General features: G+C 41.1%; 1 protein-coding gene across 1 annotated transcript; it reads right to left on the bottom strand.

Annotated features, from left to right (window-relative positions):
• Nucleotides 1–1,853: 1,853 nt before the first annotated feature.
• LOC104418136 (probable inactive poly [ADP-ribose] polymerase SRO5) lies at nucleotides 1,854–4,446 on the bottom strand. Its single transcript, XM_010029382.3, has 5 exons — nucleotides 3,824–4,446; nucleotides 3,173–3,414; nucleotides 2,923–3,059; nucleotides 2,716–2,811; nucleotides 1,854–2,200 (listed from the first exon to the last, which is right to left on the bottom strand). Exons 1-5 carry the CDS (start codon nucleotides 4,393–4,395, stop codon nucleotides 2,186–2,188), a joined length of 1,062 nt encoding a protein of 353 aa, XP_010027684.2. The 5' UTR covers nucleotides 4,396–4,446; the 3' UTR covers nucleotides 1,854–2,185.
• Between the last annotated feature and the right edge of the window lie 9,457 nt (nucleotides 4,447–13,903).

The raw sequence follows: 13,903 nt of genomic DNA, 5'->3' as shown, positions 1-13,903 counted from the left end.
AAATTCCTTTAAGCTTTTTAAGAGTATTGATGATAAGACTATTATATACATATGGATGGTCTATCAATGATTCATATAAATTCTGAGTGACTTTATCAGGTCAAGAGAATGCTTTCCAAATGGCCAAATTGATCCGTTTCTATGAATTTTCTATCCTCCCTAGCGCAAATCTATAATAAGAAACCGGGGCGAACAAAGTCAGACATGCCAATTGAAAGGACTGTCAGATTTCAATTTTGTTCTTCATTCGTCAAATTCCGGGAGAAGGCCTTTGTTTTCCATCTTTTTTTCTCGCTGCCACCGCGTAGAGCTTCGAAGCCCGAGAGCCGAAATGGAAGAAGAAGAAAGAAAGAGGATTGGGGTAAGAATGAAAAGTCAAGGATGCGAAAAGTAGGATCAGAACGAAGGTCAGCACCTAACCCAAATCACAATTTGAGGCAACAAGGTCAATAAAGAGAGCAGATTCCATTGTTTAATGAGCAGCGTCTGCTGTATGGCTAAATTATAGTAAAAGCCTGTCTCTCCCTGTCTCTGTCTCTGTCTTTATTAGCCCCAAGATTTCATGTTCGACTTCAAGGGAAGCCCAAGAGAGCGGTGATTTGAAAGCAATCCAGTCCAATGGGCTGAGAGCCAGCCACGCATTAACAAACGGCACTGCACTTTCCACCCGTTTCCCGATTGCCGGATTACTCACAAGCCTAAAAGGCATTCCGGGTATCATTATTCGCCAACCTAAAACCTAACCTAAGCTTCGTGGGTTGGTCGTCGCCGTGTCGAGGACCATTCTCTTTAAATATTAAATTTAAAGCCTCCTAAACCCTACTAGAGCCTCCTACAACAAATTCATAAGTTCCCCTGGACCATTTGAACCGAAAGCAAGGCTATGATAATTACTAATCTGCTTTACACGCTACAATGACTGCAAATTGCCATTTTCGACTCGGGAAAAAGTCTCTACCCTAACCGTAAGAAAGCAAGCCATTGGTCGATAAAAAGCGAGCCCCACACGAGCAAAAAAAAACAGTGCAAACCGAACACGACAACGTTGTCGTGTTAAGATCGCCTTTCACTGTCCGGACTTACTATTCTGGGAAATAAATTAGCGAGCAAGGAAGATACAGAGGCAGGTGGATCAGTTTCAAACCTTTGACCTCTGCTAATGTCAATCACATCGTTTATGCTTGAGCACCAAGGCGGGATAGAAAGACATGTTCAGGAAGAAAACGTAGCCAAGTCCAAGTCCAATACAAAAATCCTTTTCCACTCGATCCAGAAGAACGGCGCGACTGGGCTTGGGCTTCTTCCGTACTCTTCCTGACCCTTCCCTTGTTTCCAATTCAATCCATTCAGAACAGGAATCCGTCCTCTCGTTTAATAAAATAAAGATGATAAAAAAAGCGAAAAAGGAATAAGATTCCGCTAAAAGACAAAAGACCTTTCGGTTCCTTTCCAAGGAAGAAAACTTCTACCTGCGGTTCTCCATCTTAAAGGGCAAAGCTCGGCCCACACCTTTCCACGCGCACAAAAAGAAGAGGAGACGGTCTTTATCGAAACCAGCCGTCATTTCGGTACTTGTCAACTGCCAATTGATAACTCATCATCTACCCCTATGACTAAGCTACTTGCCCATAAAGGAAAATGGACAAGATCATGGACCACGTATGCATAGAGGCGTAATTTGATGAAAGAAAGCTGGCTGGAGACCAAAGCTTTCCCCAGAAGCTCCTAGCTAAAAAGCTATTCATTCATTTCCACAAGGCTTGCCGCACAAGTTTCGGGATCTGGCCTGCTTTTGACATGACATGCACTATTCCTAAATAATCGCGTAGAGCATACGATATTCCCACGACATGTGCAACAAAGAAAAATATTGAGTCTCTATTAAAAACAAACGGTACACGAAATAGGGACTAAGAAAGATTACGGTCTATGACTATAATCCAAGGCGAAAAAAATCCCGAAAGATCAAACATATCATACAAATTCCACAAAAGTTTTTTTGCTATCTAAGCATTGGTGGCTGTGTCAGTGTTCGAATTAGAAAGGCCTCCTCCACATCTTGTTTGCCATATGCTCGCGCCAACGTGTGCTGTAGCGAACTCGCCAAAACAAACACCGGTCTCCTTTACGCGCCTCACATCCTGGTCTTTATTCAAGTCCATCCCTAATCCCATTTTCAGCTACTTCACGCCCCAAATTGCTGTAGAATGAAATAAATTATTCTCATTTGCTGTTGTGGCTTTATGTAGTATGTAGCCTATGCTATACAGATGTACTTGATAAAAAAGAAACTTGCAAAAAATTAGTGGATAAAAGAAGAAATTGCAGGCAAAAACGATGATATGTAATACCAGAGCGAATGAAAGAAAGGGAATAATCTAACACCAAACGGAAATGTCTACATTTGAAGCAACTAGAGAATAATGAAATCACTTCGGTCCTAAGCAAGATCTTAAAAGGTTTTGACATCCTGAAAAGACAGGACAGAGGGAGAGGTTCCTCCTTGATAAAAATAGAATCCCCATGAGGGGTCCGGCCACAAGGGAAACCCTTTACAGGGTTTTCCAGGGTAACCTCGTCTGGATCCCCGCGACGCATTCCCCCTTGAAACACAGGGGTGTCGGTTTATACAATCAACTCGATGCAATGGAAACGATCATCGGGGGATGAACGTGATTTCGGATTACTATTATTCAAAGGGATCAAAGTCTGCACCTTGGTTCTAGAACTTTTGATGATTCTGGTGAGCAACCCATCCCCTGCTATTTGCCTGACCTTTCGCACTAGTTCATGCCTTGGAATCTTCCCTTCCTGGAGAATGATGATCATGCGTTGAGATAATTTCAATGTTAAGGTAAGCAGAAAACAAAGCTTGAAAGACAACAAACAACTAAGCGATGATAATGTCGATGGGGCCCTTACTTTGTGATCCTTGTAATACTTGGACATCGAATTGATGTCGGATGGAGGTAAGATTTTCGAGAGTTCTGAAATCAAAACCCGAAATGGCATCCAAGGAGAAGTTGGTTTCCGTGACTTCCCCGGAGTTCTCAATAATCCTATTGCATATAGATTTTCGTAGATCATCAGACTAATTGATACAGCAAGCAAGGTCAAACACACAAACATGGATCAATACAAAATGTGGAACAAGAAAGATAATTTTGATTACCTCTTGAGCAACAAGGGGCTCTAAAGCTGACAACATATTCTGGCAACACATGAGTGTTTATGTGGGTGTTCCAGATAATATATCTCTTAGGAGATGATAAGTCATCCACGCCTGAATCATATTGTTCTGAACTAGGATGAGATTGTTCCGAGCCAAAACCGATAAGCTCTGATTTCCCCAATATGACTTGGCAAAGCAAAAGATGCCTTAGGCCATCTTCATCTACGGGGGCGGACTCAACGCTGCCAAAGCATTACAAAAAAACAATTTAAGGCTACTATCATCACAAGCACAATATATTAACATGAGTCAAGAAACAGCATGCTTGCGAAACCTATTCATTCTACCGAACTCAACCGATCGTAGCTTAAAAGGAAGCACAATAACACGCAAAATCAACCTATCTTCCCATTTGTGTCACTTTCCCGATAGTAGCTCCTGATTATTTATGCAATTACCATGGGTGGATTTAACGTTGCCATTATCAACACATGTACGATGTGCTAACACGACTCCTTTGTTCAGCTATAGATAATCAATCATAGCTTAAGAGAGAATAATAATAATGCCCTAAACTAATGCGTCTTCGTGATTACCACTTTCCAAACAATATCTCTCGATTATTTACGCAATTGGAAGGGATTCCGGTACCTTTGGAGAGGATGATTATCAGGAGCAAAATAAACTCCACGGCCATACAAGCCACTGTTCTCAGGCTTCCCGCTGTAGCCGAAGCCATACGAGAAGATCTTGGCAACCTCTTCCTTCGAGGCCGGGTACCATGCGTACCTCACGTTGGCGGTGTCGCCGCCGCCTTTCTTCTGCACCGCCTCTGAGTAAACTTGAAACGCTTGGGCCCGCGATCTCGCCGCGACACTGGAGGAGCAACTCCGGTGGATTGCCGCCACGGTAACTTGTGCCCTGAGCGCGCCTAGCCGCGAGACGAACCTCTCCTTGATAAAGCGGTGGGCCTTGTCTCCCTCCTCAAGTTCCATCAACCCGGCGCCAGTAAATGGCAACGGAGGAGCGGCACTAGTGCCCGAATGGTCGGCGGAGACAATGCTCTCGCAATCGGAGACGGACGAATCCCCATCCTGATCATCCGTCGGATTGTGGGGATCAGGACGGTTGACATCGTTTGCCGGATGGTTGAATTCGGGTGCGTTCGCATCAGGAGCGGCGGCGTGTTGTACAGTCGGTGATCGATGTGCGTAGTCCACCATTTTTGGAATAACGAAACGATTCAGAAAAATTTCACGACTGACTGCTAAAAACGAAAACAGACGCTAAAATGGTACGGATTGAAGAAAGAAAAAGCAGTGAAGATCAAAGGCTTTCAGTTCTTGAAGTGAGACAGCCGCAAAACAGAGGGCGACCGAACCCGAAAATGAGAGAGTCGACAGTCTAATCCTTGGCAACGAAGGGATGCATCTCTGGAAGGTTACAGAGTCTCACGGGGAACTGTATTCACGTGGGATTCAAGGAACACGCCGACCGAGGGAGAGGATGAAGGAGGACTCGTGCACGACTTCTTCAGATGCAGAAAGTCAGAGGATGGACACGAACGTGGGGCGCAGAGAAACAGAGATCGAGATGGGTCTGCTGCGAGCACGGTTTTTGCTTGGAGAAGACGAAGAGGGAAGAAGGGGGGTGGGGAGGGAGATTGGAGTTGCAGGGGAAGGATTTTATAGAAGAAAGACCGACGGACGCGGCCCGCCGCTTCAGCCATTTGCACACGTATTGCGTAACGTTTTACCTTCGAATCCTTTTTTGTCTCCTTTGGCGGCGCCGTCGGCAACCGTCGCTTCTCTTCTTCTCTCTTCGGGTGACCAGAACGCCAACTATCAATGACGTGGACATAAAATTTTAAAGGAAAATCTCAAATAAACACATGAAGTGAAGTCATTTTCTAAAAAAAAGACCTAAAGTGGACACCGTCTCAAATAAGGACCTAGAGTGGCTAACTTACTCTCAATTAAGGACTTGAACTTTTAATTTTATTCACAACCAGGGCTACTTTTGTTCAAGAACATTGTTGTTTATTTTTTTGTCTCTCCCTTTCTTCTTTTTTCTTTCTTCATCTTTCTCACTCTCTACATCACCTCCATTATCAGCCCCTCCATTGCTCTGTGTCATTTCGTTGTATGACTAAGATTGGGTTTTCTTTAACACGAGCCATTACAATGTAGTTTAACTCGTTGAAAATTTTAAATTTCGCTCCTCAAAATAGTTGGTAGACAATTCTACAAAGCCGAAATGAGCCTTCAAAAATGAGTTCTTTTTATTCCAATATTCATCGCAAATTCTGATCTCAAAGTCATAATATGAATCTGTTTTTGCTAAGACTCAACTTCTTGTCCAACTCCCAAGCTATGCAACTAATCCCTTTGGTGATGTATTTCTCTCGTCTCGAGAGTGTATCAAACTCCACTTATTTCAGGCCTTCCGCTAACCCAACAACTACAATTTTTTGTGCTATTTTCAGTCCTATTTGCCAACAACATAGTAGCAATATCCAAGCATCACTAGATCGTCTTGTTTGACTAACTTATGCCTCTATTTAGTGTTACAATTTCATACCAAAGAACAATTTTGTTGCAACTGGCGACTATTTCAACCTCGGCAAGAGTATGCCTCATCAATTTCAAATTTGGGTTTACCTCTCTTGCGTAAATTCAATCTTTCAAAGATCTCCCTTCCCCTTTACAATGCCAATAGCTCCTTTCAATAATCCCTAGTCATCCATTCACACTCTTGCCATTCTCATCGACACAGCTCTTCTCCTCAATCGATACCCCAATTTGAGATTGATCATTAGTCGTATCTGACATCATTAACTGTAGAAATTATTGTACTTCGTTGCCTCATTGCCGCCATTAACAAGTCCTATTGAGCTCTCGACCTCATCAACCATTGCCCCTGATAGAAAATCCAATATCGCCGTCGTCAAATGGAGGTCAATCCGAGCTTTAGGCTGAGCACAAGCTAGAAGAGATTTGATGCATCTTGAGGAACTGAGGATTTTTGCATCCGAGAAGGTGGCCAATAGCAAATAACTCCAATCCAACTTCTTGCCATGAGGACCAACTACGTGATGACATGAGCTCACAAGGTTGCTAGTAGGGGCCTGATTATGGTGTTGAAGAAGGAGGCAATGTAGACCGAAGGAGGAGGTGTGAGGAAGATGAAGAAAGAAAAAAAAATTAAAGACAAAATGTTTTTGGACAAAACTACCCCAAGCTATAAATAAGATTGAAAGTTTGGGTTCTTATTTGAGACAAAATTAACCACTTTAGGTCATTATTTGATACATTGTCCACTTTGGGTCCTTATTTGATACGGTGTCCACTTTGGGTTCTTTTTTAAAAAAATGAACATACTTCAGGCCCTTATTTGAGATTTTCCCAAATTTTAAAATCTTATTCTCTTCTTTTTTTTTTTTTGTCTCCTTTGGCGGTGGCGATGACCTCAGATTTCCAGGTTTCCTCTGACCGCCATGGACCTTTGGATTTTCATGTTTTCATAAGCGCCGAGAATTACAGAGACATATCTGATGGCCTTTAAAAATCTTGACTTTTTTTTTATGTGATGGACCTTCACTCCAGTGCTATATGCTTGAATGGCCACGCCATAGATAGTCTCCAAAGTGAGATTGACCTGAAAGTCTCTACCTTTTGCTTGATCGCCTGGGGAACCAAATGGAGGAGCTGCAACTTGTGGTGGGGTTTGTTCATTCAAGAAGGGGTGGCCACGGGTGACGACGAAGTGGGGTTTGTTAGAGAATCAAGATCGAAGCCAAGTCTGCAATATTGAGAAGTCAATCACGGGAGGTGAAGTCCTCGACAATTATAGATGTGGATCACCGGAAGGCAGTCAAGAAGCAAAAAGAGTTGAAGAAATTGATAACTCATGGATAATGAGTTTCATCAACGGTGGAGATCATACAGATGTCAAAGACACGGATTACCAAAGTCTCAAGATTGCTGAGTCTCAAGATTGCTGCGGATTACCAAAGTCTCAAGATTGCTGTTCTGTTTTGCTTAGCTGTAAAGTTTGTTAGCGAAAGTTAGTTAGTTTGTTTTTCTAGTTGTTAGTCCTCTGTTTTCCGCATATATACGAGAGGTATTGTAATCGGTTGACGATTATGGAGAACATCTTCTTTTGTTCAATTGAATGGAAATATAGAATCGAAAACTTCTTCACGATCATCATCTACAATGTCATTCTTCATCTTCATCTTCTGTATTCTTGATTCTATAAGTTCTCATGGTATCGAGCTGGAAGATCAACCTGCGTCGAAATAGAATCTATCAAGTAACCGGATCGTGAATCAAGCCGAAGAAGTAGACGAACACCGAAGCCCTCTGGTTCAAGGTAAACACATACGGGTTTAGAGCTCATAAGCACTACTTGTTATCATCTTCTTCAAAGAATCATATTAATGGCGATTAGAACTCCAAAATATCCTTTTCCGATACATGTGAATATCACAAACTTCGTCACAATCAAACTTGCTGAGGACAACTTCTTATTGTGGCAAGCTCGGATCCAAAGGTTTTGAAAAGCCAAGATTTATTTGGTTTTGTTAATGGAGATATTCCTTCACCCTCTCGAATGCTGCAAACAGAGGATGAAGGTTGTGAAACCGATCTTATTAATCCACGAGTATACTTGGATTAGAACAGATCAGTTGATTTCATCATGGATCTCTGAGCATTGCGAAAATATTTTGAGCCTAATCATTGGATTAGAAACATCGGTGAAGTATGGCAAACTCTTCTGAAAAGGTTTACCACGAAATCAATTGCTAGAGAGTTTGAATTAAGGGGGAAACTGCAAACATGTCATAAGCATGAACAAACCCTTGCTGATTATCTCAGGGAATATAAATCCATATGTGATCAGTTGAATGCAATAGGCAAACCTGTGGATGATATAACCAAGATGTTTGGTGTATTGGAAGGTTTAGGTCCAGAGTATGAGAACTTTCGGACAACCATATATTGTTTAAAGCCTCAGCCAGAGTATGATGAGGTTATTGCTCAATTAGAAAGGTTTGAATTGAGACTCAAAAACTTTTCTAGAGTCGGTTCAATCCGAATTTGGCGTATTTTGGACAAAGACAGTTTCGGGTTCAGTCTAAAGATGCCACAAATGAAAACTACTTTTCTCAAGCTTCGGATTTATATCTCGAAAGAGGAGGATACGAGAGGTGGTCGAAGCTATGGTCGTGGCGGCCCGGTAACAATAGGGGTCGTGGTTTTGAGAGATATCGGAATTACAGAACGATATCTTCAGTCCCGGGGCAAGGAAATCAACACCCTAGACAGAGAAATGTTATCCCTACAACAAACCAAGGGTTTAGGCCCTATACTACTTACTCACGAGGTACCAAAATGTCAAGACTTATCCTTCGCAAACTCAAGTAAAAATTTGCAGAATGAAAAAGAAACAAGTAGCATTCGACTAGAGTGTCAAATATGTAAAAAGTCTGGACATGATGCTCTTCGGCCGGGTATCGGTTTGACAATTCTTATCAAACGAGAAGATATTCCAGCAGCCTTGACAAAATGCATATTGAAGACTCAACGGGCGGTGAGTGGTATCCCGACTCTGAGCTACAGGCTCACATTAGTGCTGATCTGGTATGCTCCATACTTTTTCTAAATATCAAGGACATGATCTTTTGTTATGATAGGCAATGGATCATGTTTACCTGTAACTCACATTGGCAACACCTGGCTCAAAACAAAGAACAATACATTACCTCTTAACGATGTTCTAATTGTCCCAGAGATAAAGAAGAACCTCCTTTCAGTATCTAAACTCACAGATGACTTCCCTTGTTCTTTTATTTTTGACAAAACTGGTGTTTATGTAAAGGACAACAATACCAACACAACTGTGAAGCTCGGAAGGAAAATTAGGGGTCTTTATCAAGCTAATCCACAAACCACAGAAGCCTTCTTTACTCAAACGACAAAAGACAGTCAGTGAAGACATATGGCATCAGCGTTTGGCTCATACAAATGCTCAAGTAGTTAAGCATCTACAAAAACAGAAGCTTATACAATTTGCTTCTTCATCTCAAGTTGTTTGCAGCAGCTGTCAAATAGCCAAAAGTTCAGCTCTATCATTTCCTTTTCGGATTCTCGTATCAAGTTCCCCATTAGAAAGAATTCATTGTGACATATGGGGACCATCACCATCTGTTCCTTTCAAAAGTTTAGATATTATGTGATTTTTGTTGACAATTTTTCTCGATATCTGCTTGGCTATATCCCATGAAGTTGAAATCTGAGTTTTATGATATATTTGTTCAATTTCAGAAGCTAGTTGAACGACAGTATAATCATCGAGATTAAAATCTTCGAGTGATGGAGGTGGAGAGTTCGTAAGCTTTAGATTTCAAAAATTTCTGAGTCATCATGGAATAAGACAAGTTCATATCATGTCCTCACACTCCAACGTAATGGAGTCTCGAAAAGAAAGCATCGACACATCGTTGAACTTGGATTAGCTATGCTCTATCACTCAAAAGTTCCACCGAGATTTTGGGTGGATGCATTTGTGACGGCTAATTACATCATCAACATTCTTCCCACACCAAAGTTGCGATGAACACACCCTATAGCAAACTTCATCATAGACACCAAGGTATGATCATTTAAGAGTATTTGGCTGTGCATGCTATCCTTGCTTAAGACCATATGCAAGTCATAAACTTGATCCTCGATCTCTTCCCTGTATCTTCTTGGGTTATAGCACTCAGCACAAAGGGTATCGATGTTTGGTCCCAACTAATAATCGTGTATACATCAGTAGGCACGTTGTCTTTGATGAGTATTCCTATCCTTTTACAAAGAAGCTGATCAATGAATATGGACATTATACAAACTTATACAAACTATGGAGTGAAGGCCTACATTTCCTTGAGTCATCAAGCACCGAGTCACCAGCTACTAGATCCACTCATCGCCGGCCCACACACCGATCCATCCCGATTTCCATGATTGCTGTACCTATCATCCTTGTCACGACAGCAATCTCGATCATTTCCTCAAGGAATATGCAAGATGAGACAATGACAAGGACAATTTATAGATGCTTTTGTGCCTCAACATTGTTCTATTTCTCAAGAACAAAATACTACCAGTTCCTTATCCTCACACAATGATCTACGAGCTGAAGGAAGTTCTAATGAAAGGCACTCCAACTCCAATTCCATTCTCATCCTCTCAAGGTACAAGTAATACTCATCATATGCAAACTCGACTAAAGTCTGGAATTCAAAACCAAATCCAAAGTATGCTTATTTAGCTGATTATCCAGTTCCTATGGAACCAAAGTCTATCAAGTCAGCTTTAGCTAATCAAGCTTTGTATAGGGCTATGAAAGAAGAGATGGATGCACTTGCTGAAAATCAAACATGGACATTGATTCCTAGAACTAACCGAGATGCATGTAATAGGCTGCGAGATGGGTCTATAAGACCAAACTCACACCAAATGGCAGTCTTGGACAGACTCAAAGCTCGTCTAGTCGCCAAAGGCTTTCACCAAGAAGAAGGACTAGACTTCACCGAGACTTTCAGTCCGGTTGTGAAACACACAACAATTCGAATAGTGTTATCTCTTGCTATGATAAGACACTGGCCAATACACCAGCTTGATGTTAAGAATGCTTTTCTTCATGGAGATTTGAACGAGACAGTGTACATGGAACAGCCACCTGGCTTTATCAGTCCTCATCAGCCAAACCATGTCTGTTTACTCCACAAGTCTCTATATGGTCTTCGACAAGCACCAAGAGCTTGGTTTGATAAATTCAGCAAGTTTTTAATCGAAAATGGTTTCTTCTGCAGCACAGCCGATCCATCGTTATTTGTTCTACATACAAATTCACATACGGTTCTCTTGCTCCTATATGTTGATGATATCATCTTGACCGGGAGTTCACCACATCTCTTAACCGATCTTATTCGAAACTTAGTCTTGATTTCATATGAAAGATCTTGGGTATCTTCACTATTTTTTGGGTATTGAGGCCAAACGAACTTCACGAGACTCTCTTTTCGTGTCAAACTAAATATGCTATTGACTTGTTGAAACGAGCTTATATGGCCGATCAGTAAACCGGTCTCAACACCTCTGCCTCTTCGATCAATCTCCATGGCCGACACTTGCAAATCTACTTACGATCCTATGGAATACGAAGCTTGGTTGGTGCTCTTCAATACTTAACCATTACTCGACCGAGATCTGGCATTTGCTACTAATCTTCTCTGTCAAAAGATGCAACAGCCTACCGTTGGAGATTTCCATCGATTAAAAAGAGTACTTAGATATGTCAAAGGTACTATACATCTTGGAATCTATCTCCATTCTCAAAGTTCGGTACATCTCTATGGTTTCTCGATGCGGATTGGGCTGGTTGTCCAACAACACGACGTTCCACAACAGGTTTTTGCACGTTTCTTGGATCCAATCTACTATCTGGTCGGCCAAGAAGCAACCTCACTGTTTCTAGATCTTCAACTCGAGCGAGTATCGTGCACTTGCTTCGACCACGGCTGAACTCACTGGATCACATTTGTGCTACGAGATATAGGGATTTCTCTTCAGCCACCTACTACTATATATTGTGACAACAAATCAGCAATTTCTCTCACCGCCAATCCAATATTACATGCTCGAACCAAGCACATTGAAGTTGACTTTCACTTTGTCCGTGAGAAAGTCTCTTCTGGATCTATTCGTATTCAGTATATTTCTACTCATCTACAATTAGCTGATATATTTACCAAGTCTCTATCCCGCTTATCTCATCTTACTCTCCGAACCAAATTGGGAATCGAATCTTTTACTCTTCCCAATTTGAGGGGGAATGTTAGAGAATCAAGATCAGAAGCCAAGTCTGCAATATTGAGAAGTCAATCACGGGAGGTGAAGTCCTCGACAATTATAGATGTGGATCACCGGAAAGGCGTCAAGAAGCAAAAAGAGTTGAAGAAATTGATAACTCATGGATAATGAGTTTCATCAACGGTGGAGATCATACGAGATGTCAAAGACACGGATTACCAAAGTCTCAAGATTGCTGAGTCTCAAGATTGCTGCGGATTACCAAAGTCTCAAGATTGCTGTTCTGTTTTGCTTAGGCAGTAAAGTTTGTTAGCGAAAGTTAGTTAGTTTGTTTTTCTAGTTGTTAGTCCTCTGTTTTCCGCATATATACAGAGAGGTATTGTAATCGGTTGACGATTATGGAGAACATCTTCTTTTGTTCAATTGAATGGAAATATAGAATCGAAAACTTCTTCACAGATCATCTACTGTCATTCTTCATCTTCATCTTCTGTATTCTTGATTCTATAAGTTCTCGGGGTTGCCAGCTCGGCCATGGACGGGTGACGAATGCGTGCTGCCGCGATGACAGTGGTGGTGCCTCGGCCATGGATGGTCGGCCCAGATGTGGCTTTGGCGACTCTGCTGGGTGACTGCGGATGGAGGAGCTGATTGTGGGCGGCGAAGGGAGAAGAGAGAGAAAAAAAGAAAGCGATAATTTTTTACTTTCTAATGTCCACGTCATTGACATGTGGCATTTTGTGATTGGACCTCGACAAAAATGCACGCCACGTCAGCATTTGAAGTGGTGCATTCTGACCACTGAATACTTTATCCTTTGAGCCAATTGTTTTTGGCTTTAAATTTTCCCCCTAGAAATTAAAAACTAAAAAATCACTAAAAAAATCATTCATTAAGCATTTATTGTTCACAAAATATCATCTTTCTTGCGTAATGCACGATCAGGACATTAAAAAATGTAATTATTTTTTTATTAGGCATTACTGACGGAAAATAAATATATTCTTGCATAAGAGCGTCATGATTCTTGCTCGCGTGCGAAATTAATTGAGTCGGTGTGCAGAATAAATTGAACCTCTCAATGTTCTCGAATATTTTCTCATATATAGATTTGTCAAAATAAATCATAAATTCATTTTTTAACCTATATTTGATAGGTTATATTCAGTAAAATGGTTTATAATGATATAACTCAAAATAATATGAGAATTAATTGAATTTACAATTTACTTAGATTTTCAGATTTACATTGCATGGAAATTAGTCAAAATGAGTTACATTTGAATAAATGGTGTGTTTGTTTCACGGAATACATTTTCGGGGAAAACATTTTCCTCATTTTCCGGCATTTGGTTCACTCAGGAAAATGAGTAAATGGAAAACGTTTTTCTAATCAACAGAAAACGTTTTCCTAACAAAGCTTAAATTCAGAAAAATGATTTCTCATTTGAAAGGACCGGAAAACGTTTTCCGAATCTACCAAAGTCTAGATTTGATGCTTGGTTTACAAACAATTATTCTTATAAAAATATATTTTTAAATTTTATAATTCTTTTAAAATATTTTTAAAAAATTCGAATTTTTAACTTTTTAATATAATTTTTATTTATTTTTAAAAATATATATTTTAATTTTTAATTATTATTTTTCTCTTTTCTCTTTTCTTTTTTCTTCTTCTTGGCTAGCCGCCGGCCACGATGACGGCCGGCGACAGGCCTGGCGAGATCGAGCTCGTCGATGTCGGGCGGGGCTCGATTTCGTTGATCCGGCGAGGCGAGGCCTCGCCCGATGCTTGGCAAGCTCAAGCCTTCCCTAGTTGTTGGCGGGCCGAGCCTCACCGGATCTGGTGAGGCTTGAGGTCATCGGC

This window comes from Eucalyptus grandis, chromosome 2, assembly GCF_016545825.1.
Source record: "Eucalyptus grandis isolate ANBG69807.140 chromosome 2, ASM1654582v1, whole genome shotgun sequence".
Taxonomy (NCBI): domain Eukaryota; kingdom Viridiplantae; phylum Streptophyta; class Magnoliopsida; order Myrtales; family Myrtaceae; genus Eucalyptus; species Eucalyptus grandis.
The sequence above is the reverse complement of the archived record's forward strand: the minus strand, read 5'-3'. Positions and strand labels throughout refer to the sequence as shown.

What these genes read in the sequence shown, in the direction of transcription:
- LOC104418136 (XM_010029382.3), bottom strand. Translation starts at nt 4,395, where the DNA reads ATGGTGGACTACGCACATCGATCACCGACTGTACAACACGCCGCCGCT. An exon ending in GATAATCATCCTCTCCAAAG is followed by an intron (nt 3,415 to 3,823) that starts GTACCGGAATCC and finishes ATGCTTTGGCAG; the next exon opens with CGTTGAGTCCGCCCCCGTAG. An exon ending in AGTATTACAAGGATCACAAA is followed by an intron (nt 2,812 to 2,922) that starts GTAAGGGCCCCA and finishes ATCATTCTCCAG; the next exon opens with GAAGGGAAGATTCCAAGGCA.